The sequence below is a fragment of the Lampetra fluviatilis genome, chromosome 4 (genome assembly GCF_964198595.1).
Source record: "Lampetra fluviatilis chromosome 4, kcLamFluv1.1, whole genome shotgun sequence".
Lineage (NCBI taxonomy): Eukaryota > Metazoa > Chordata > Hyperoartia > Petromyzontiformes > Petromyzontidae > Lampetra > Lampetra fluviatilis.
In genome coordinates this window covers 23,882,611-23,906,877 of record NC_136278.1, presented here as the reverse complement: position 1 = coordinate 23,906,877, position 24,267 = coordinate 23,882,611, and the positions used below count along the sequence as shown (strand labels likewise).

The 24,267-nt window shown below is 40.6% G+C and overlaps 1 protein-coding gene across 3 annotated transcripts in view; it reads left to right on the top strand.

Annotated features, from left to right (window-relative positions):
- CSMD3 (CUB and Sushi multiple domains 3) overlaps positions 1–24,267 on the top strand; it is a 426,461-nt gene that overhangs the window by 274,240 nt on the left and 127,954 nt on the right. For all 3 annotated transcript variants that reach the window (XM_078855831.1, XM_078855830.1, XM_078855832.1), the window contains exons 15-23: positions 2,356–2,550; positions 4,594–4,732; positions 5,580–5,767; positions 8,455–8,643; positions 13,811–13,927; positions 14,668–14,883; positions 16,335–16,523; positions 20,864–21,033; positions 23,033–23,189. In XM_078855831.1, coding sequence (XP_078711957.1) covers positions 2,356–2,550; positions 4,594–4,732; positions 5,580–5,767; positions 8,455–8,643; positions 13,811–13,927; positions 14,668–14,883; positions 16,335–16,523; positions 20,864–21,033; positions 23,033–23,189 — 1,560 coding nt within the window. The remainder of the gene's footprint in view (positions 1–2,355; positions 2,551–4,593; positions 4,733–5,579; positions 5,768–8,454; positions 8,644–13,810; positions 13,928–14,667; positions 14,884–16,334; positions 16,524–20,863; positions 21,034–23,032; positions 23,190–24,267) is intronic.

Genomic DNA, 24,267 nt, shown 5'->3' with positions numbered 1-24,267 from the left:
GGTGGCTATGTTAATGTGAAAGATTAGCATGTTAATGAAGGATCGCAGAGTAGCAACATTGAGCTCGGCGAACGAGGTGGCTGTGTTAGTGTGGGAAATTTAACCTGTTAATGTAAAATCAGAGAGTCGAAAATAACAACTAACATCGGAAGGTGGTAGGATGGGAACATCACAGCCAGTTATGACTTAAATTGGTTGATAACGTCCTTCCAATGATCGCTCAGTTTATAACCATCTTCTCGATTGAAATTGTGCCTATATATATGTGGATGGCTTCATGAACGAAACTTTGTTGATAGCCAGTGGGTTTGCAAAGTACCTTCGTCTTAGAGAAATACATTTTGTGTGAGCCCACCGCATTAAAGCAATGATCAGCCACGGCTGAGGTATTGGTCCAACCGTGTTTCAGATCTGCCTTATGTCCACGAACACGGTCCGAGACATGTCGCTTAGTTTCCCCAATGTAACTACTGCCACGGTATTGCATGTCAGGGATCACATCCATCACGGATGGGATCAGATCACGAATTGTATGTACTGTGTTACATTGGGGAAACTAAGCGACATGTCTCGGACCGTGTTCGTGAACACGTCTCGCCGAGCTTGACGTTTCTGCTCTGCGATCTGCCATTAACATACTTATCTCTCACATTAACATAGCCACCTCCGCGCGTTCATCGTGGAGGTAGCCCTCGTTTCTCACATTAACATGCTCATTTATCACATTAACATCACTAGCCCTGTCCACTTCGTTTATGACCCTTGGGCTACACCCATTTTAACCCTTTAAAACAGTCTGCCTCAGCAGCTTTCCCCTATCTTTTTTGCCTCCTGATGACGATCGCTTGTATTGTGATCGAAACGTCGTAGTTTTTTGTTATTTTTTGTTATTTTCTTTGAACCTATCTACGTGACAATACCGAAAGAGTCAAAGAATATGAATTCCTGCAGTCACGAAAGCTTTAAGTCAAGATTTGCACCACAGTGGTGGTGTCAACCTGTCTACTATGGGTTGCTGGTGGACACAATCGCTGCCCTCCATTGTAGGTGGGTAGCATTAGGCCTTCAGTACTCAAACTTAGTTTCTGCATTCTCTTCACAGATGGCATTGCATTGTATGGCTCAGGTCCAGTGAATGTAGCTTGATCTGCAATTCAATTTACTCTATGGGATGTCCCTTGTCCACTGGCAGTTTCTTCAAGTCAGTCAATGTTGTACCAGGCCAAGGTGGTAAACACACCAGGAGGGATATTTTGCTGCCACAGCAAATAATGCCTGATAGTCAGCTTTTGCTTGCACAGAGTGGTGTCAGTCTCTTCCATTTGAGAGTATGATACACTGACCAAGCCATTTTGTTCTGGCATGTTTATCAGTTCTACATTTCATGTCAGTGATTTCATAGCATATGACAGAATGCTATGTTTTTTTCTGGCTTGTTTTTACCTCATGAAATGGCATACACTAATAACTGACCAAGGGAGCTGATAAGTCACTCGATTCCCTGAAGGGCATTTTTACAGTCCTTTATTTTATCAGCATACGGGGCAAAGAACCCGATGACTTAGTCTGGAATTTTGGCTGTCTCTTGGTCCACTTTTGACATAGCGGGTAGCCACAACTCATATCTTTCGTCTTAATATCAGATCTATTCTGCATAGCTACCATGTTGATAGTGCCCACAAACAACAATATATCTCGGAAAAAGGTTCTCATCCACTTAAAATGCAATATCATGAAACACCAAAAACATGAGGGATCGAAAAGAGACGTCTGTCCATTTGGAAAGGTTATCACCTAATTAATTTGCTCATATCGACCATGCATAGCCATTGCTACCCCTAAAGAATTGTCTGCTCAGGTGCTACACGATATCTGGTTTGGCCCATGGACTAATATCTGAAATGCTGCCGGTGAATTATCGAAGCAAGCAGTCATGTTACTACGTGGTGCATGGCTTGATATTGATGACCAGAGCTGCACTGTGGGCTATTCTTAATTGTCCATCGGTGTAGGAGATAGCTGCGTCGGCCCTGCCATGTTTGTTTACTGAGATAGATATCCTTTATTACATTACATTTTATATCAGTAAATGTTGGGACAGCATTTATACACAGTACCGTGTGTATACCAATGTGGTAGCCTATCCAAAAAACGCATTTGTATAGAGTAACAAACACATGTGCCTAATGAGAGCTCTCACATTTTGTATGTATGTTGAACTTTTTTCACACCATATGTAGCCAACTGTGCTTCAGCCCAGGCATATAAGAGTAACATAACTGCAACCAAGTCCACATGTGCACGTATAACGATAACAAATGCAACACTCATTGTGTGTCTTCTGTCTCTTTACAGCATTTGGCCACAATGAATGCTATGATCCTGGAGTCCCCACGAACGGCCGACGCTTTGGGGACAATTTCCTGCTGGGCAGCTCGGTGTCATTTGTCTGCGAAGAAGGTTTCATCAAAACGCAGGGCTTTGAGGAGATAACGTGCGTGACGCAAGGTGGAAGCGTCATCTGGAATGGGCAGATACCGACGTGCGAAGGTAACAGCAGCGGTTTAACCGTTTTGTGAACATGACAGTTTAATTACGGAGCTGCGGTGAAATAAAAAAGAAGTCTGCCATTACGGCAGTTGTTTTTATTTATTTTTAGTGAGTCCAACTGAGTCGCAGACGTTGTGCCTTTTAGAGGCAACACCTTTATTTGTAACACTGTAACACAAAGGGGTAACTGCCCCTTTACCAGATACAACCTAGGGTGGTGACCACCGAGCTAACTACGCTATACAGGGAAGTTACTGCAACGAAGGGTCGGACCCTCGCTCTGGTGTCCGACCACGTGGTCCCCCGTACAATGAGGCGCTTCCAGCTGAGACGTGGAACTTCCAGCTTGTAGAACGAAGAGACCCCGGTCCCTCTCAGGGACTCACCTAATATCCCTCTCCGGTCGGGGCCGCTCGGCCCTGCCCGCCTTCCCGAACATTCTCGTTCCCTCTCGATCCTTCTCAAGAGCTCTCTCCGGACACGTGATCACCCCCTAGCCCCCCCTCACCTGGGGCCCCCTGTATGGACATTCCGGATCACGTGTCTACGGGGTCAACCAGAGTGCCATTGCCCTGGACAACCATGTCCCTGGTCTGACACTCACCCTCCCCCTCGGGGGAGCCCCCACCACACGCTGTGCGTGGTGCCTGCACTATCCCAGTGCTCGCCAAGCCCTGCTAGGGGTGGTGTTACACACAGCCACCCACACGGTGCTGTCCATAATGTAGGAACATCGAACGGCACGATCCTTCCAGGCCGGCACCGTACAGTGACATCGCCGATGTCACTACATATTTACAATGTAACATAATTAATGTGGGTACCTGCATGACTTATTTACAAGTTAGTCATTATCAGAGTGGCTATAAAACATAAAAGTAACAATCCAAAAGCTGCATATGCCCCTGAAGTTTCATTTCGGGTCTAAGTAAATTTTTGCAAGTATATACCACATCCAGGGCGCCACGGTGGTGAGATGTTAACTACCTCGCCTGGTATGAAGGCGGTTGTGAGTTTGATCCCGACCCTGATGCCTGTATATTTGGAGTTTGCATTTTCTCCCCGTGGTCACGTATATTTTTTCTGGTTCCTCTGGTTTTTCCCGAAATATTTAGAAATATGCATTTAAAGGAATTTTGGCTGCTATAAATTTCCACGTGAAAAGCCACTTCCTTGAGTTTTAGTCTGTGGCCAGGTCACTTTCGAAAGAGCTATATAGCTCAGTGGGCCTTACCTGGTAAAATAAAAAGTTAAGTTTTGTTATTTTATCACCTAATTGTATGTAATGGTCACATGTGATTGTCTCTCTTCACTGGTTTGCAGAGGATATCATGCACCGACTGTGTGCAATGCTGCACTCGTTGCGAGCATTACAGAATAACTTATACATTATACTGGCAGTAGCAAGCCTGCTGTGAAAGTTCAGGAGATTGATAATGCTTGAGACTCGTGCAGTCAAACAATCAGAACCCTAGTAATGAACCAGGAATGATATTACGGATTTTAGAAGCAGCAGGCAGAACACACAGTGGACTGATGTGTGATTCCCACGCATTTTGAAAAATAAATGCTGTACATAACAGTCGTAAAAAACCTAAACTGAGTAAATTACTCCATGCTAAATGTAAATTACAGAATTAGATAAATAATGATTTATAATAGCGTGGAATTTGGGATCAGTAAATAATTTATTGTGAATAGTTTATGTTTCGGCATTGCAGGAATATATTACATTACAATATAAAACTACACATAATCCAATGATTAATAATTGCACATGTTTTTTTACTCCATTAATTTCAATGAACTAATCAATGCTTGCTACCATGTAAAAAAATGCAATACACTGATAATTTTGGTGTGGACCTATAATTGATCGCAACTGATTATAATTTGCCAAGTCATTGATAAAAGCAGCGACTCAAGGTCAATTCACGCATCCTTTTTTTGTGTCGTGACAAGCATTGCGTTTGTGTCTTTCCCTGCGAAGTTTTGTTTGGCATTTATGCCGATAAATATATGGTTATTTGTTTTTACCCACAGCACCCTGCGGAGGGCTTCTTTCTGCACCTGTTGGTAACATCCTCTCACCGGGATGGCCAGGCCAGTACAAAGATTCACTTAGCTGTGAGTGGTTGATTGAAGCGCAGCAGGGACATGCCATCAAAATAAAGTTCGTCAGGTACGCACGAGTTTGCATGTTAAAAGTGAGCGTTTTCCTTAGAGCGTATATTTTGAAATCTTCTCATAAGGGTTAATCACCCAAATGTTAATATAATTTATTTTTTCTTTCCGAGTTATGTTCATTTTATTAATCAAGTTTTCACTGTTCGAATACATCTTGGTTGCCTCTCATATATATGAATAATATAGAGAAAATAGCATAACATGATGCATTGAAACCGTACACAAACAGATAGTTTTCTGACATTGAACAAAGGGAAATGAAATGAAGATGAATATGATCACTGTTATGGATGCTGTTGTGGTGTCATAGTTATCCCACTGGACTTGCATTCCTTCCGATATTAGGAAGCCACTGGAGCTATGCACTTTAAAATCTAGATTGAAAACTCATTTTGTTAGAACTGCGTTTTGTGTTAAGTTGTTCTTCCCCCACACCTCCAATTAGCACGGTTGGCTATGTACGGTGTGAAAGAAGTTCGACGTACAAACACGCATGACATTCAGATGTCACCGGTTTGATCTCCCAACGCGGCAGTTGGAACAATCCCCCCACCTTTGTCTACCCAGCAGTATAAATGGGTACACCCCAGTCGATGAGCAGGTAGTGTTTGGTGGCCTAAGTAGATAGATAATCCGACCTATTCCAAGATATCTGGCCAGCATAGAAGAGTAGGCCGGATACCTTCTAGAGCGGATTTCTAGAGCTGCTTCTGGTGGATGTTCTTCTGCCAGAAGTGGTGTGAGGAAGACATTGCAAGTGCTGCATCTTTACCTTTTTCTCAGTGTTGAAATATTGTGTATTGTTGACACGCGTGTCTGGGTTTAATGTGACTGATTTGCAGATTTCAGACCGAAGTAAATTATGACGTGCTTCAAATTCACGATGGCCGGACTGAAGGTTCTCCTGTTGTTGGCTCCTACCATGGAACCCAGGTTCCACAGTTTCTGCTCAGCAGTGGCAATGCCCTGCTGCTGATATTCACGACAGACAGCAGCCGCTCCAGCTTTGGCTTCCACATTCAGTATGAGAGTAAGTGATGTCATTGTTGCAATGTCTATCTGATCCAGCACTCGCCGATTTACTCCAGTCGCTTGCTCATTGGCAGTTAGTCATCTCCGTATCACTCGTCTATCGCTACTACCATGGTTTCTGTTCTCACAAACTGTTCTCCACTCATATTGAGGACTCTATTAGACTGACTATTTCATCTCATGCACGCCACAGGTTTAAACACGTCTTTCTGCTTCTTTCCTCACACTGCTCCACTTTGACATTTCCTCCCATCGTCTTTGGGGCACCGCGAGGGCGAAATGTTAACTACCTAACTTGGTATACAGGAGGTTGTGTGTTCGATCCCGACCCTGACACCTGTATATTTGGAGTTTGCATGTTCTCCATATGGTCGAGTGCATTTTTCTCCTAGTCCTCAGGTTTTTCCATCCACATTTAGAATCAATATGCGTTTAGAGTATTTGCCAGAGATACATTTCAAAGTGACAAGCCACCTGATTGGGCTATCATTTATGGCCAGGTCGCTTCTGAAAAACAACAACTATATAGCTTCGTGCGCCTTACCTGGTAAAATACAAAAAAAGTTTACGTTGTTTTCTCCCGAGTTCTCATGACCTTGCTCAATTCAATGAATACATTTTCTTATTGATTATATGTTTAATATTGCTGTCTGCTGTTGCCCACTTGATGCATTGGGCCTTTGAACCTATGCACAGAAATTGTGATATAAACAAAGAGGAAAACTCAAATACTGCAATTGAATTATTGTTGACATTCCAAAACAGAGAGCGTAGCATAATAAAACAATATTTAAGTGTGCTCATTGTTCTGGGTATGGGTGAAAGTGTATGATGACGTCTTGTTACTTCTCTGTGTTTTTTATTAGCGAAAAATATTAAAAGTTAACGCTCAAACATTGGCTGTTGTTCATCTTAACCCTTTCCCGTTCCGATGATGTATGTCATCGGAACGGAATTGGAAGTAAAATTCCATACAGGAGGGCGTGTGGCAATTAGGCGCTAGCTATCATAGAGTGCGGTCGTGTCACTACACTTCTCTGCGGTGAGTACAATATCTTTAAAAAACAGCGGCACTCAACCTCCCTAAATAAAATTCACGCTGAGCCGCTTGCATCTTCCGAGATTTAGCTGTGAAGAGGACCCACCATGCAACTTGCAGACGTTTCGGAATGGGAAAGGGCTTGTCATCAATCATTGAAACAATGGGCAGAAATTGCCATCACTAATAACAGCAGTAAGTTTTTTTCTTTCCCTGTAAGACTGTGGAATTCTCACAAAATACTTATCATTTGACTGGAATGCATTTCCTAATATATTATATAGTAATACGCCTGTTTACATCGGGGATGCATTCCTCAAATACGCAACAAATATCGTAACGACGTAAATCAAAGCAATTTTTCCCAATCACCAAAATACTGTACGTAAAAAATAAATTGTTCTTTATAGTACAGTACATTTCTGTATGTGTAACGCAAAGTAGGTCATGTACAGGGTAGGTGGAGGCAAAGGCCAAGGCGACAAATACAAGACTAGACGGATGCTGTCACAGACGTAAGTGTGGGGTTGGGGCGACGCAAATCCGGTAGCGGTGTTAATAATAACATGAGGACGTGTTTGTGAAATGACGTATAAGGGGGAGACATACCTTTAATCCATTATACCTTGAATATAGTTCTCACTTTACTGGCCATAAAGGGATGATGGGAGACTTGACCATAGCAGGTATATGGATACATCATATGTTCCCATTAGAAGATTGATTTTATAGTAAGTGAACTCTACCTTGGCCATTAGTTTTAATATCACATTTTACTAGTAATTAAAGTAAAACAATACATTAAATGATCACATTTCATGCAAATTATAGTCAATGCATTTTCTTAGACGTAGTTTGTTGATTTTTTTTCTTCGTTGAAAAGTTAAGAAAAACTCAAAATAATTCAATCTTTTTTAAAATAAAAGATACATTTTCTTCTGCAGTAATTTGTCATCTTGGAAGACATTTAAAGATAAGTCTGATAATGAACTTAATGGTCTTCATCACTAATTATGCATATGAGCAGTAACATTATGTCATATGCGTACTATGCAGTTTTTTTTATCAGCAGTACATTTCTGTATGATACTTGAAATGCACTTATTCATCTGACAAATGAGTCTTTTGAGAAAATGACTGATATTAGTTTAAAATATGTTCGTGCAGGTGGTTATGAATGTATTTATGGTTACTAAGAGTTACCTTGTTTTAGGAATGATAAAAATGTCATGCCACAACTAATGAGTAATTTTATCGCTGTACCGCATGCATGGCAGTAATTTGGACAGAATGCCCAAATCCGATCTAAAAGCCTCTTGTGTCACACGTTTATTAATTGACCTGAGGGCACGTCTATGCTAATAATACTACTACTACTGATTTTCCACTTTGAGGAAGGTGTAAAAGCTTTGTGTAATAATATAATCTCGAGTGTGATGCTCCATTCAGTTATTTCAAGACTGCTCACTGAATTTCAGCAGGTTCATGTCAGAAATTGTTTGCTCTCGCTTTAAGCCCAAAAGGAGAGATTACTTGGTTGCATGCACTGTTCCTTTTGTCTGACGTTTCGGTGTGCATGTAAGCATGCTGTAAGTAAGGGAGTATTACATTTTGAATGTGCCGTTGCTGTCTTGTTTGCCTGCAAGGTATCCCCGTGGACCGGCACTCTTGTCTAGATCCAGGGATCCCTGTAAATGGACAGCGTATGGGCAACGACTTTTCCATACAGGCCACCGTTACCTACAGCTGCCGGCCTGGCTATGCGCTCAGCCACACCAATCCATTGCGGTGCGAAGCAAACAGACGCTGGAACCACCCCCTTCCCGCCTGCGATGGTACGTTATGATACATTATTCATGAGCTTATTGACATATTTACTACGAGCCACTTGTTTGTACTTATTGTTGTTCTTGTCAGCCTGTAATTTTCCATGCTAGGCAATGGCTTCTCCCATGTTCTTCAACTCCTTCCATTACCTCGTCGCTTCTGTCCAGTAGTGGCTTCCGAACTCTGTAATTTCAGCTCGCGGTCTCTTCCGCTGTCATCCTCCGCCGCATTTTTTTCCCCTTTCTCTCCTTATCCACTGTGTTGTAAAATTTGTCCATCTCTGGTCAGTTGCACCTCCCATTAGCAGCGTTGACTACGTATGGTGTGAAAGAAGTTCAACCTACATACATGCAATTTCTCTCATGACATGTCGTGCCCATGTTTGTTTCATGCCAATTGTCTTTGTTTTATAAACTTAGTGCCATACGCGATAAATGTGTAACTTATTTATGACATGTACAATTAAAATATAAGCCGTTAAGTTAATCTATTCTCATGTTCTTATGAAGGGAAAGTATTGCAGGTCTGCACATACCACAATGTATCTATCTAGTTATTTATTTATTATGCCAATTGCTGTTTTCACTTTCTCACGAATGCAATTGGATATTTTTCAAAAGCTGTTAACAAAATTTACGTAGCAGGTGTCCTAATGAGTGCTGTCTACTTCACAATGGACATTCAAGATCCCACAACATTTCTTAAAAATGAGTAGGCCCACATGTGCTGGCATTGCAGTCCAAAATTTGTCAAATTAGAAAAATTGTTGTCCTTGCAAATAACGTTAATGGGTTAAGCTACATAGCAACAATGCCACCGATTGTTAAACTACTGCAGATTATTATCATCTGTGAAAACATAGGTGCCTTCACAATCGCCTTTCGCTATAAAAATTGCACCAAAATACCGTATGTACTGAACGTCATGGCTTTTTTCTTTTGTAAAGTGATCTATTGTACTTATACATTTGATTATTTTTGAAATAGGAGCCATTTAGGCACCTTCTTTATGATTCAGCGAGCAGACCACAGCTAGAGCCTATGTTGCTCAGGGTGATTCTCCTGGGTGACACGAGGTCATGCTTTTGTTTAACCCTAACCATGCTTCCCACCTCCTGCGCTCGCACCACACACTACGCCGCAGAGTGGGGATGCATGTCTAAATGTGGATGCACAAATATAATGCCCCATGACACGAAGCCGTTTAATAATTGTATGCCGTACGCACGTCCCCGTGTGCTTGCATAATATAGTGGATTTACCAAGTGCGAGATGCACGAGGCATTCCTCGTAATGAATTAAAAGCATACGTGTTACATTTTATAATACAAAAAAAGGGGAATGTCAGTGCATTATGCGCCCAATTCGTCTGTCATGCCCATGTCATTGCTCATGACATCCCTGGCAAGCTTTGATGGTTGTAGACAGCATTTCTTGAAAATGCTCAGGGACCAGAAAATATTACCCTGGCTTGTGGGTTAAATGGGCAAATGTCAAAGCCATGTTATACCCAAAATATTGGTCCCCTCAGCTTCATTCTGCTCATTCTTTTCTCTCTGTGGACGCTCGTGCTATACTGAGTCAACAGATGAATTCCCATACCCACTTAATAATGTCTGTCGGGAATCGCCACAGGGTACAATCAGGTGTAAATTCATTTTGACAGCATTTGCAAGAGTAAACCATGGTATAGTAGAGCCGAGCGATCCCTCCAGGAATCATTTTAAACTCCTCCACCCTGGATGTTGAATGCAGGAATCGTGATTATTCAATGGACGACTCCCTTTAATTTGAATGAGGATTCTAACACGGATTCTGCCATGGAAATCATATGGCAATGAGATGAGATTCTAATTTCATTCTATTATGGGTCTGGCTTAGCAGAGCATTGCTGATTCCAGCTGAGCAGAATGGAGATTTTCGGATGATTTTATGTTATTGGTATTTGCAAAGCCTGGGCTAGCTAGCACAACTTTTAATCAAATCGTTTCCAAAATAAACAGAGTTATAATTGCTTGTTCATGGATTTTAGTCAAGAATTATATCGAAAAATAATACAATTATGCTTGTGCATAATTATGCTTGCGCATAATTGTATTATTACAGATTAACACGGACAGTTTAAATGTGTATGTGGCTCACTGAAATATCATAAACCAATATGATGTATACTCTTAGGTTTTTTCGGTAAAGTCACGTAGGTAAAACATTTAATTAAAAATTAATAAAAGTAATAATAGAAATAAAATAAGGTAGTAAATCATGACGTTTCGGAGGCAACACAAGTCTCCGTCATCAGGTGGGACTGTCACAGCTAGATACAGTAAATCTAGCTAGATACAGTAAATCTAGCTGTGACGGCCCCACCTGATGACGGATACTTGTGTTGCCTCCGAAATGTCGTGATTTATTATCTTATTTTACTTCTATTATTACTTTTAATTTTTTATTTAATTTTTTACCTACGTGACTTTACCGAAAAAACCTAAGAGTATGAATTCTTGCAGTCACTAAAGCTTCAAATCTAGAAATCAATATGATGTACACGTGGGGGAATAACATTTCTGCAGTGATTTCCCCCCCCCCCCCTCGAAGTTGTGCGGATTAGTGCATTGTGGTTAGGAATTCTACATCCAAATCACCTATGGGGGACTACGTGGCTGTTTCATATTCTGATTAAATTATCATATGGGGAATGCAAACTAACGAATGCCAAGTTTTTTAATATCCACAACTGTCAGAAAATATATCCCATGTTATGGGTGCAGCGTCAAATGATTTTTTTTAAGAACGTATAATATATTTATAAATTGGGGTGGGAGATAGGGTTGAAAACTTGATTTTATTAACATGCATGTGAGTTCAGTTATCTAAAATATAATTGAGCAGCCCTACCCAACTGGCCTGGCATATTTTATTACAACAATAATAATACTAATTTATCCCTTTGTAAATTCACTGCTAGACAAAGGCCTCTCATACCATTTCAGTTAAGGGAGTTGTTTAATCACACTTCCCCGTGTTTGTCGTGACACAGGCTGATGAAGGGTGGGCCTAGGACAGGTTCACATATCACTTGCCACTGATGTTATCTATGGCTGGAAATCAAACTGAGGTCATTGGGTAAATAGCACAGTGCGCTAACCACTGTGCTACTCTCTGCCATGTTTAGCAAACTTTCATTTAAAAAAATTCCCATGATCACAAGTATGATGTGATACCTTCACTTTCATATCAAGATGGTGCAAGAATTTGGAACTGCAATGTACTGCACACAGTATATAGATTGGTACACTGTATGCATATAGTTGTAATGAATTATTAAGGAAAACACGATTACAATTGTGTGGTGTGATCTTTAGTTCGACCAAAGGATATCGATGTTGCTTAGTTGACAATACCAAGCCAACTGTTGCCAAATGTCGGGAACTTTCAGTAATGCATGAGCTGTCAAGTCTCTGATAAGTCCCCACTGGGTGCAAACTGGCAATGACAGAATGAGAGAGTTGACCAAGCTTTTTCTCACTCGTATCTCAGAGTCATGCGAATGAGCTGTGCCAGTTGAGATACTGTTCTAGTAGCTATAGGTTCCTAAGTGATCTATACCGAAACAGGAAAACGTGTTATGAGAAAAGTATGTATCGAGAGCTGCTCGTTCTTCTTTACCCATACTTCTTCGCTGTGGAATTCCCTACTTGCACATCTGCTGACACCACTGACCCTGCTGAAATTAAAAAAGTGTATTAAAACTGCCTGTCCTTTTCATCAATACTTCTTCTGACACCTCCAATGCATTCGTTGTTGAGGCTCTTCACTACGCGGAATTGATTTTCTTTAGGAATTTTTTTTTTTAATAACACGCAAGCTGCAGTGGTACACCTTTTGCTGGCTGCATATCTAAATGAATGACGAAGTGTCAATGGTGAACACCTGAACATATCTAAATTAAGTCTTTGTGCTCCATTTTAGATGTTGGTTATTTGAACTACATCTTTCATGACCGACAGCTGCTTGGATGAGACACAGCACAACCAGGAGTCATCCTTCAGCATCAAAGCATAATGTTCAAGACATTTCCAGAGATCAGATTTTATATACCAAACCAATCTCCAAACACATTCTATGTTCCTAAGTTAATTGAAAACATGTGTATACCTACATAAGCTTTTCTTTGTGGAGTGCAGGAATTAATAGTCAATGTAAAAATAACGTGTTTTCTCCTACATTTTCAAACCTACTTTTCCCTGCTATCATGTTGAACATTCTTAATATGTGTGTATAAACATTTACGTCCTTTACAATGTACAAATGCAATGTTCACACCTGCATTGTATGTATTAATAAAGTGACAGGTGGCCATACAACGCCTTTGAAACAATCAATATGAGGAAGCGTTTGCTTCAGGGCTGCCAAAAGATAGGCAGATTCCACCACTGTGCACAAGGTAGTGTCAGTGCTGCTTTGAGTGATGGAATGTGAGTACACCCACAAGGGGATTATCCATATCCTTCAGCTTAATTACACAATAATGGCTATTATTCTAGAATTGTTTAGCGAAAGTGCTGCAGTTATAGAGCTATTCTTAAAATAAAAATAGCTCGTGCTTTTGTATAGAGCCTGCAAGCCTACCCAATTATGAATTAAAGATCAATAGTCATCCCTTTAGGTTAATTATTTAAACACGCAATGATTGGAATGTGCAGCTTTGATTTGAATGCTCTTGCACGCTGCGAATGTGTGAATACAATTTGTGAGATGCACGTGTTCTGCAAACAACTACAGCGTTTGTGTGAGCACCTTTAAAACAGCGCTGATCTGATACAAGCAGTCACATAAACGAGCCGCCAAACTGAGCTTATGCGCACAATCTTGACAAATGGGTTTATGATAGTGTTATGAAGTATGTTTTGTTGTTAAATATATGAAGCGTGGCGGTTATTGCTTCCAGGGAAAAAAATCCTTTTGTAATTGCTGGAGGTTTGTATTAATGTGCAACATCCGTACAATATTGCAGTGTCACTAAGTCACTAAACATGTGTAGCCTCCAGAGGTATCTGGCGATGTGAGCGGGGATGTGAGCATTGATTATAGACGGGTTATTAAGCATCACGCTTCTGAGTGAGCCTCCCAGGTCCAGTTCTGCCGTGCATTCACTGTGCTCTTTTCATCCCTTTAGCACCATGCGGAGGGTACATCCAGGGACACAGTGGAATAATCCTGTCACCAGGTTACCCTGATTATTACCCCAACTCCCTGAATTGCACGTGGACCATTGAAGTGTCTCATGGAAAAGGCAAGGTCTATTATCTATAGTGGCTTCAATAAATGCACTCATGCACGCATGCCAAACATTCACGGCGCACACTGTTTCAACCGGCCACGTGTAAACCTGAATAACGTTGACAATACTCCACATTCGGAAGACTCATTACACGTCTGGGAGTCTGATAACATCTCCTCCCATACTGGGCACATTGTCGATATCACACCTCACCTCCTTCATTACATAATTATGGTTGTATTAAAAAAAGCTTTTCCTGCAAATTTATATTTTCCATTAGGCTAAAATGTCAGGTTTCCTTTCCTCTGAATTAGTGGAAATATGTATGAAAGTACGTATACCAATTTTCAGCCCTTTGTCAATCAAATAGTTGGCGGTCGTTTGACCATACTTCACCACACTGGTCAGTGTGGGTTGGTGAAGGTGAGCCCAGGATAGTTCAGAATCACTCACCACTGATAATGGCATGGCCGGGTATCACACTCATCTACAACCCGCATGGCATAGTATACTAACCACAAAGCCACAGTTTTACATGTAACATTTATTTAAAGAAACCTACACCGATAAAAAAATAAATAACATGATACAATGTTCATGCAACACTCCCCTGCACTGCTATCTTAATTTCTATACGTTCATTGACCATGGCCACACATTGTGCTTTTCTACACATTTCTGCGTTTTGTTAGAAACGTATGTTGCATTGTTGCCATTCCATTTTGTGTAAACCAAACCTCTCCCTGATGCAGGGGTCAAATTCGTGTTCCACACGTTTCAAGTGGAAAACCTGCACGACTACCTGCTTATCACGGAGAACGGCAGCTTCTCCCAGCCTCTGGCTCGCCTCACGGGCTCCACGCTGCCCCCTGTGCTCCAAGCCGGCGTCTACGGCAACTTCCAGGCACAGCTGCGCTTCATCTCCGACTTCTCAATGTCATACGAGGGCTTCAACATGACCTTCATGGGTGAGGAGTAACGCACAGCTTGTAGAATGTTGTGCTCGCCAGCATTAGGGGATGAGTGTGGCCAGACATCTTGGACGTTACCCCACGCTTCACCTTTCCACGTGCGACCTGCCTTAGCGACTATTTGTGTTCAACCCCTAGGTTGACAGAGGCAGGAGGATAAAAAAAAAGTACACCATTCTTTCAACCTTTAGGCTGTAAGTCCAGTGTGCTGACCATTACACCACGGAAGAGAATTAAATAAAACCTCGCCGAACGTGGGGGTTACCCTTGTTATTGCAATAAAGGATGCTTCGTCGCTCTCCATTCCTTGTGTGTGTACACTCTTTATTTTTCAATTTAACCTCAACACAAAACACCTAGTATGCATTTCTCTTCCCCCACCATGGCACTCACGCCCAACACTCGCCCCTAACACGGTCACCTGAATGTCCATTTGACAACCATCAACGAGTGGTCAGCTAGGTGCATGCGACAATGTGCATGCACATTTGCGTTTTACGTGAACGAGTTGAGTACAGGATGTGTTACATTATCACGTAAAAACATACGCAACAAACATACATGGTAAATAAATCATTCTCACAGCCAATTCATTAATGCCAAAGTACATTCCAATGGATGCAGCACCCTCACCTCTCGTAAGCATATCTATCGTCTATCTTATTAGCAATCTTAGCAACGTCGAAACCACGTACAGGTGAAACATCATCCCCGCATTCCAGAAAACAGACCTCATTAAGTAATCCGTGCAGAGCCCGAACCATGCGTTCTATATAATAAAAAAAACGCGTTCGATAAGCTATTTTTCCTGACTAAAATAAAAAAAAAATTGCCACGTATGAGTTGATCTATTTTCCATTCAGCCTCCCTCTTCTGGACACGTTGGGCCGCCGGTGGCAAGATATTAACTCCCTTGCCTGATATACAAGAGGTAGTGGGTTCGATCCCGACCCTGACACCTGTATATTTGGAGTTTGAATGTTTTCCCCGTGGTTGCATGGCTTTTTCTCTGGGTCCTCTGGTTTTTCCCTCCACATTTAGAAATATGTGGTTAGAGTGTTAGGCTGCTATGCATTTTCACACGATAAGTGCACATCATTTAGCTATCATTTGTGGCCAGGTCGCTTCTGAAAAAGAGATATACAGCTCAGTCGGCCTTACCTGGTAAAATATTTGGCTGCTATGAATTTGCACACGATAAGCCACTTCGTTGAGGTATCATTTGTGGGCAGGTCGCTTCTGAAAAAAAGATATACAGCTCAGTGGGCCTTACCTGACAAAATATTTGCTTGCTATGAATTTCCACACAATAAGCCACTTTGTAGAGCTATCATTTGTGGCCTGGTTGCTTCTGAAAAAGATATACAGCTCAGTGAGCCTTACCTGGTACAATCGAAATAGTTATCTTCTACGGTGTTAGTAATAACCTGCTGTTGCGTATCATGCAGAGTACCCACTGGAGCCGTGTGAAGACCCAGGCACGCCCACGTTCAGCCGACGGAGCGGCCGCAGCTTGGATGTGGGCGATGTCCTCGCGTTCTCCTGCCTGCCTGGCTACCGTCTGGTCGGGGCACGGGCCCTCGTGTGTCTAGGTGGCGGGCGTAGGCTCTGGGATGCCCCGCTCCCAAGGTGTGTGGGTAGGTGGGCACATTATTCTCACCCATTCTGTGTGAAAGTGATTTACAATATAATCGTAAATATCGAAAAACTACTCACTTCTAAATCTTTTGTAGTAATGTTTGTATTACAGTACTTTCGTACAAATACATGTTAATTTTGATTCATATGTTGTAATTTTTTATGACTTTATGTGAACGAAAAGAAACAAATTTGCCCGTTTTCTCATTGAAAATAAGTACATTTCAAAATATCACTGTCCTGGTCACAAAAGCAAAGTTTGTGGGGAACAATAGCTTTTGAGGCATAAGCAATTAGGAAATAACACTTACTACCCAGGAACAAAAAAATAATTGTTACAAAGTGTAATCATCAAGCCTGACTGTACTGATGAGACACTGTGTGTCTAAACCGGTCCAGAGTTTGCTTGCATAGAACCAATACTGCTGATATTATATATTCCCAGAAGGCCTTGTGGTTGATGGAAAGTGTAAACAATTCCGTAATTTTTGTATGTGGAGGGACAGATATATGAATCATTTATGTTGTATGTTTACTTTGTGACTTTCCAGAATAGGTTTTTTTCTCTTTCTCTCCGTGGTTCTTGGAGCATTTTTCAACGTTTGTTCTATATGTCCAATTGTAGAAAAAAAACCTTTATTGAACCCTGCTGCTTCAGGGGTTGTCTAATTTGTTCCCTTTTCTATTCCAGTAATCTTTGTAAACAATTTTTCTAGACGTGCGATGAGAAGGGTATGGTTATGTAGTTTTTAAGTTGCTTTTTGTCTCCCGTTTTGAATGAAATAATTATCGAGATATCATTCTGTGCTTTCAGGATTTTATTTATCTCTAAACACTTCATGAACAAGTCTGCAAATGTAGTTTTTTCTTCCAGCTGATTCGTCCTGCTTCTTTGATGATGTCCACAGTTATACCATTTGGTCTAGGAGCTTTCCCCTTTTCATACTGCAGACAGAGTTGACTGCAAGTTTAACATATGGAACTTTTTTCTCTTCATCTGAAAATTTCCTTATTTCTTAGCTATGTGCATATTTTATTACTATACATATCTGCATTAAATTCCTTCACTATTTTTAATACGTAGTTAATATTTATCCATAAGTGCTACCCCTGTGATTTGGCTATCATTCTTATTTTTTGCAGCTTTCATACTCCTATTTATTGCTATAACGTATTCAGCAATGTTTGTCTTTTGTTCTCTGATTTCTCTTCTCATTATCTTCCGAATCGTTGAAAAAGTTTCTATGCATTCAATCTTTAGCCGTGCATCCCTGTCTCTTTTCATATTTATCATTTTCCTCAACAGATTTTTTGTGGTTTCGGACAACTTTGTTCTCTGTTTGCTTCCTAACTTTCATTGCACTATTCCTGCCGCGTTGAAGTACAACTTACATAGCGCCAGCCTGTGTTTGCTTTCTTTGTTGAGTTTGTTGAGGACAGAGACGCTGCTGTTAAAATGTTGGGTTTGTTCAAGTCTCTTATACTTGCTGACATCCCTGAAAATTATCTACCGAAGGGGCCTATCAGTTGGATACAAATCTCTATTATGCAGCCCTCAACAACACCTCATACATTAAATTGCTCTGAAACAATCAACTTCTGGGAAGCGCAGTGGTATAAGCCCTATTATTATAAAACTATATCTGACCTCTCGAGGGGAACTGTGATAAAATTTAGCCCATTGAGGGACATTGAAACCTTTGTTGTTGGCAGTTTTTGGCTCAATATGAGCTGTGCAATATTTATTTCCACAGAAAAAAAATCACACATTCGGTCTCAGCAACAGTTTATCTTGAAATATATATAATTGGTTATATTGAGTCTTCATTCAACGTCGTTTCAGAATGAGTAAAATTTCTGTGTATGGTGCTTTGCAATCTAACTATGATATAACTCATTAAACGGATGTTGGGATAGATTTTGTGTTGTAACATTCACGAGCTGCACCTGGTACTGTGATGAGACCTCTTGGGTAAAGTAACAATGATGACTGTTTGCCATTGGTAAAATAAATACACAATAGAGTAAATCCGCTTTCACTCAACACAAGGTTTAATCTTGATTTGAAGCTTTCGTGACTGCAGGAATCCATACTCTTTGGTTCTTTCAGTAAAGTCACGTAGGTAGAAATAAAATAAAACAAATCACGACGTTTCGATCGCAACACAAGCGATCTTCATCAGGTGGGACAACCACAGCAAGAAAATGCTGCAGTCGACGGGAGAGGTTGAACTGAGCTAATCCGTGGCTTCATTGATACAGTGACTCCTCTACTTATGACAAACTTTCAGAGATATGACCAAACCTGCACATATGTAAAGTTGCCTGTTCAGGCCGAGGCATAAGTTCAACTCCCGATCAATAGATGGCGTTGGTGGCATCTACATCTGCAGAACATGAAGAACCAGTGGCATCTATGTCTACAGGAGATTATACAACTTTTAAATCCATTCCTCTTGTTTAGTGTACATGCCATACAACATGTTTGGAATCGACAGGATTAACGTTGGACTTACGAACAAATCGACTTATGAACAGACCTCTGGAACCTAACTCGTTCATAAGTTGAAGAGTCCCTGTATATGTAATCATGTAATACATTCATTTAAAATAAGTATTATAAGATGGGACAAACTCATTTTAAGTTACAATATAGGAAAATCATACTATGCTATGGTGGTGATATCTCCTATCAATGCACATTTTCAGGAAAATGTTTCCCCATGTTTGATGTCTAACTTTCATCAAACCATGTAAAATGTATTGTTGTTTGACATAATTCCTGCTTAGCCAAACTCAGTCCATCATTAGTCTCGACCACCAGCCATCATCCCTTCTAAGCGACTTGTCCTGCTCTAGCCCACTCACTTTTAGTAAGAGTGAATATTAAATGCATAATTTGCATATTTTCTATATATGTATGTATGTATGTTGAACCTTTTTCACACCGTACAGAGCCAACCTTGCTAATCGGAGGTGCGGGGAAAGTTAACAGCCCTAATTTATGCGTGCCTCTTTCTCTCTTTGAATGTAATTCTATGCATGCGTCTGTCCGCACTTCATTACGTGACTATTAAGTATTTTTGTTGGTGACCATTTTATAGGTTAGATTGTCGGTTTCTGATCCATATGAGCAGGTAATTAAACAATAATTTAAAATGTTGGTCTTTAGAAAATGGAATGTTACTTTTTATTTTGAAATTCAAAAATAACCTGCACCTGTCTGCATAGTTATATAATAAATTCGGATCCTGATCCGATGCCAACAACTGTGCTTCGTAACATATTCGAGTGTGTTTCCAACTCCTGTGCCTCTGACTGATATCTTTAATTGCCTAGGGGACTTTTCTATACGATATTGCATGCTTCTCTATTAAGATTATTAAGTCCCTCTGACATTTCCTGTAGTTGCTTACAATGACTATAGAGATCAATTGAGAATATTGAAATGTAGTGTGTTTTGTAAATTTTGATTTAGTTTATTGCTATAAAAATAAATAGAGCTTAATACAGGTAGGAACAACAGTTCCACACTGCCCACCAGGGATTATTTGTCTGTCTGTCTGTCTGATTGGTCGGCACCCCCGAGCCAATGGGAGGGCTCTGGTGGGGCGGGGCCATGCACGACAGACAGACAGACAAATAATCCCTGGTGGGCAGTGTGGAACTGTTGTTCCTACCTGTATTATGCTCTATTTATTGTGATGTTCAGCAACATTACACGCAAATATATGTATTATATATAGTGATATATAGTACTTCAATGCTGTTTGTTAAAATATACACTCTATAAATGATCAATATGGACAACATATTTATTAAGTATATGTAATGATTTTATGTATCAATTTTTCTTATATATTTAGCTTTATCTCACATAATTTGAAATTTAAGACTGCAGTACAGTATATTACTGAATAAGATTAGTGAACTTGTGTTGTATATATATTCAACGCTTAGATTTCTCACCCTGCATCAGTTGTAATATTGAGAAAAAAACAAATGAATTTTGGAAATCCTTTGTTGATGATAATGACGACGATGACGATGATGATTATATGTATTATTGTCATTACGTTAAATGGCACTCGTATTTTTTTACATTTTTCTTCAATGCATCCACTGTTTTCAGACTGCTATTTCAAATTTTCCCTTGCATACAAACATAATTTTAAGAAATTCCAAAAGTAGATTCGGGACAGTTTGATAATTCAGCCCCAATAATTTTCAAAATGATTGCAGAGTATCTGCAATTTATTCGTAAACATTACGCGTGTTTTTCCTCAAATTGTGATTCATGTTGCTGTGTTTGTTGCCGCTGCTGCTGTTGCCGTTGCAGCTGAATGTGGGAGATCGTCCACAGCCAATGAGGGGGTGCTGCTGTCCCCCAAACACCCGCAGAAGTACGACGACAACCACGAATGCATCTATAGCGTGCAGGTCAAACCCGGCATGGGCATTCGACTGACAGCAAGAACCTTCCGCCTGGGACCTGGAGACTCCCTGAAGGTAGCTTAATAGTATGATTGATATTGTTCCTAAGTTGTACTGATTCATAGATAAGGGTCTTATCTATCTTGGGAATAACAAAGGCAGTTTTTTTTATTTCAAGAGCGTTAATGAATATCAGTTGCCTCCCACTTGCTTAAATACTCACCATTAATTGTATGCTCTCACATATTTAATCAATCGATATTTTGTTAAATAACCAGTTCAAACGATATTTACTCCTTACCTCTTATACGTCTGAGTTTTTTTTTATACAGTTCACTTCATCATGTTCATAAGCAGCTGTGATCTGGCTATGGCTGAATGAAGGCCTCCCCAAGCCATCGCTCTCGTAGCTTTGCGATGCGACAATCTGCCTCGCTTCTTCACGCGATCCAATTCAATCGCTCCACCTCACCAGTGAACGTCCTCTCGAGCGTCTTCCGTCCTTTGGCTGCCACCAATGTCTGACATTTGTCTCGACTGCCCGCAATTACCCAAACTAGAGACATATCCTGCCCAAGTCCACCAAGTCCACTGACTTTTCTTCATGGTCAATACAATGTCCTTAATTTGTGTGTGTTCTCTAATGCATGCGATACTCTCTTCCCGTGTGTCTCATTGTAATTCCAAGCGTGCACATCTCCATGATTCTTCATTCGCTTTGCTTAATTTTCTTTGGAATTGTCCATGTTTAAGATGTATGTCACAGCAGGTGATATACACTAATTAAATGTTATTCTCGAGGTACATTAGTATCATTTGTATCCTATTTTTAGGTATACATACTCTAGATATATGTACTTACATACTTTGTTATCCAGTTGTTGCGTCCCTCCAAAAATGTATGCAATTATTACAATTTTGAAGTGTAACTGCTGGGAATGTAATGTCCACAAGCTTTTATAGAAGGCGCGATGAAATGGCAACGCTTTCACACGTATTGCCCACCAAAATATGTTTTGTTTAGTGAAGCAAAAAGGTTAGTATTTTACCATTATAATGAAGCGGCGTATATAATGTGTGGCGCACACTATTGAAGGGTAGAAATATCAATTTAAAATAGGCATTAGCTCCGTAAAATGTTGATAATAAAAACGTATTTCACAATATTAAGTATATGATAGTGAAAAAGGCTCTTTGTAAATAATCTGCAGAAATCCACACTTGTATTCAGTCCTTTAGGAAAGAATTGGATACAAAATATACAATTTTGCAAGGGCAAGATATGAGGTTTGACAAATGTACTTGCCAGTGTTATCACAATGTCGTCACACTGAAGTGCGCCATACCAGATGCTGTGTCATGCACAGCATTTATTTTTGAAATACCATTTCTGTTAAAGCTAAATGAGAAATGTAAATGGGGGGGGGGGAAACTGATATACACCAGTGCCACACATGCTATTTCCACTATTTGTCGTGGATACACTTTAACACTTTACAGATTTTTGTACACACAATAATATTATCCCCTTTGTTGACCGTTTCACACGTATATAGAAGGACAATGTGGTTCAGTAATGGTAATATGAGTTTGCCTGCAAATGCTAAGCTGCAGCCCTGCAATTGCTTGCTCATATGCCATTGATTGTGGAAGGGCCTCCACTAGGGGGAGCTCTAGAGCGCCACTCCAGAGGTTATGTGGCCGACACTTTCATTCGATTTATCTGTGCTGATTGTAATCGATGTTCATTCGTTCGTAGTGAACAAATGAAAACAATATTTTAGACAAGTAAACTACCTTTAAATTGGACAAACTTCACATATTTTTCCCCAAATGGTATATGTCAGAAATGCGTATTAAGCCCATAACTTGATATGTACTGGCTCAGCCAGAATATGTATTTATGTTTGTTGAGTTATAATTACAAAATTATATTCAAAATGCTATACAGAGTAACTAGCCAAATTATCACACCGTTTGATGATTGTTTGAAGGCGTGTTTAAACAATGCTGGATTGCTCATCCATATTCAACTTTGAATATAACGCTTTAACCTTTTTTCGTCATGTTTTAGATTTATGATGGGAGAGACGGTTCAGCGCGTTTGATGAACGCCTTCACCACATCTGAGTTGAATGGAAAGACCATCAACAGCACCTCCAACCACCTTTGGCTGGAATTCAACACTGACTCTCAAGGCACAGACATCGGATTTCAAATACTGTACTCTAGTAAGTTGCAATTTGAATTATGTTAACAATTAAGTAAAGGCAAACAGTTAAGGTGGGGGCCCTGCAATTTCTTGCTCACCCCACTACTGCAGAATATACGACCTCTTCACACTGGCCAGACGCCCTCGATGAGTTGGAACTACCCACATTTTAACCTACCACATGCTACCTGCCGATTGACTAACTTTGGTATTCCCATTTATACTGCTGGGTGGATAGCCGGGGAGCTCCTTCTCATAGAGGTCATTCCAACAGGAGCATCACAATCAAGCAATTGTAGGGACTGCACCTTTACCCTTGAGTTAAGGCTTTTTTGACTGCAGGAATTCATATTCTTGGGTCTTTCGGAAAAGTCACGTAGATAGGTTAAAAGAAAAAAAAACTACGACGTTTCGATCACAACACAAGCGGTCGTCTTCAGGAAAAGGGGGGTTAGCTTCCAAGTCAAACTGTTTATAAGGGTTTCAAATGGGCGTAGCCCAAATGTCAGCAGCCAATGATAATGTAAGTGGCGGGCAGCGAACCCGACGGTGGTTGGTTTTCCACCAATCAAAGGGCTGCCAGGTGAAAATTAGCATGTTAAAGAGAGATTAGCATGTTAATCTTTGCTGATAGCCAGTGGGCATGCTAAGTACCTTCGTCTTAGAGAAATCAATTTCGTGTCAGCCCACCGCATTAAAGATTCGTTCATGAAGCCATACATATATAGACACAGACACAATTTCAACCGAGAAGATGGGTACAAACTGAGCAATCATTGGAAGGACGTTATTAACCAGTTTAAGTCATAATTGGCGATGATGTTCCCATCCTTCCGATATTAGTTGTACATTACTCCCATTTCAAACTTGCGCTTTCACAGGGCTCACACTGACACAGTCACTTCGCGCGCCGACCCCTTGGATGCGGCTCTGCGATCTTCCATTAACATGCTAATCTCTCATGAACATGCTAATTTTCACCTGGCAGCCCCTTGATTGGTGGAAAACCAACCACCGTCGGGTTCGCTGCCCGCCACTACATTAGCATTGGCTGCTGACATTTGGGCTATAGCCATTTCAAACCCTTATGAACAGTT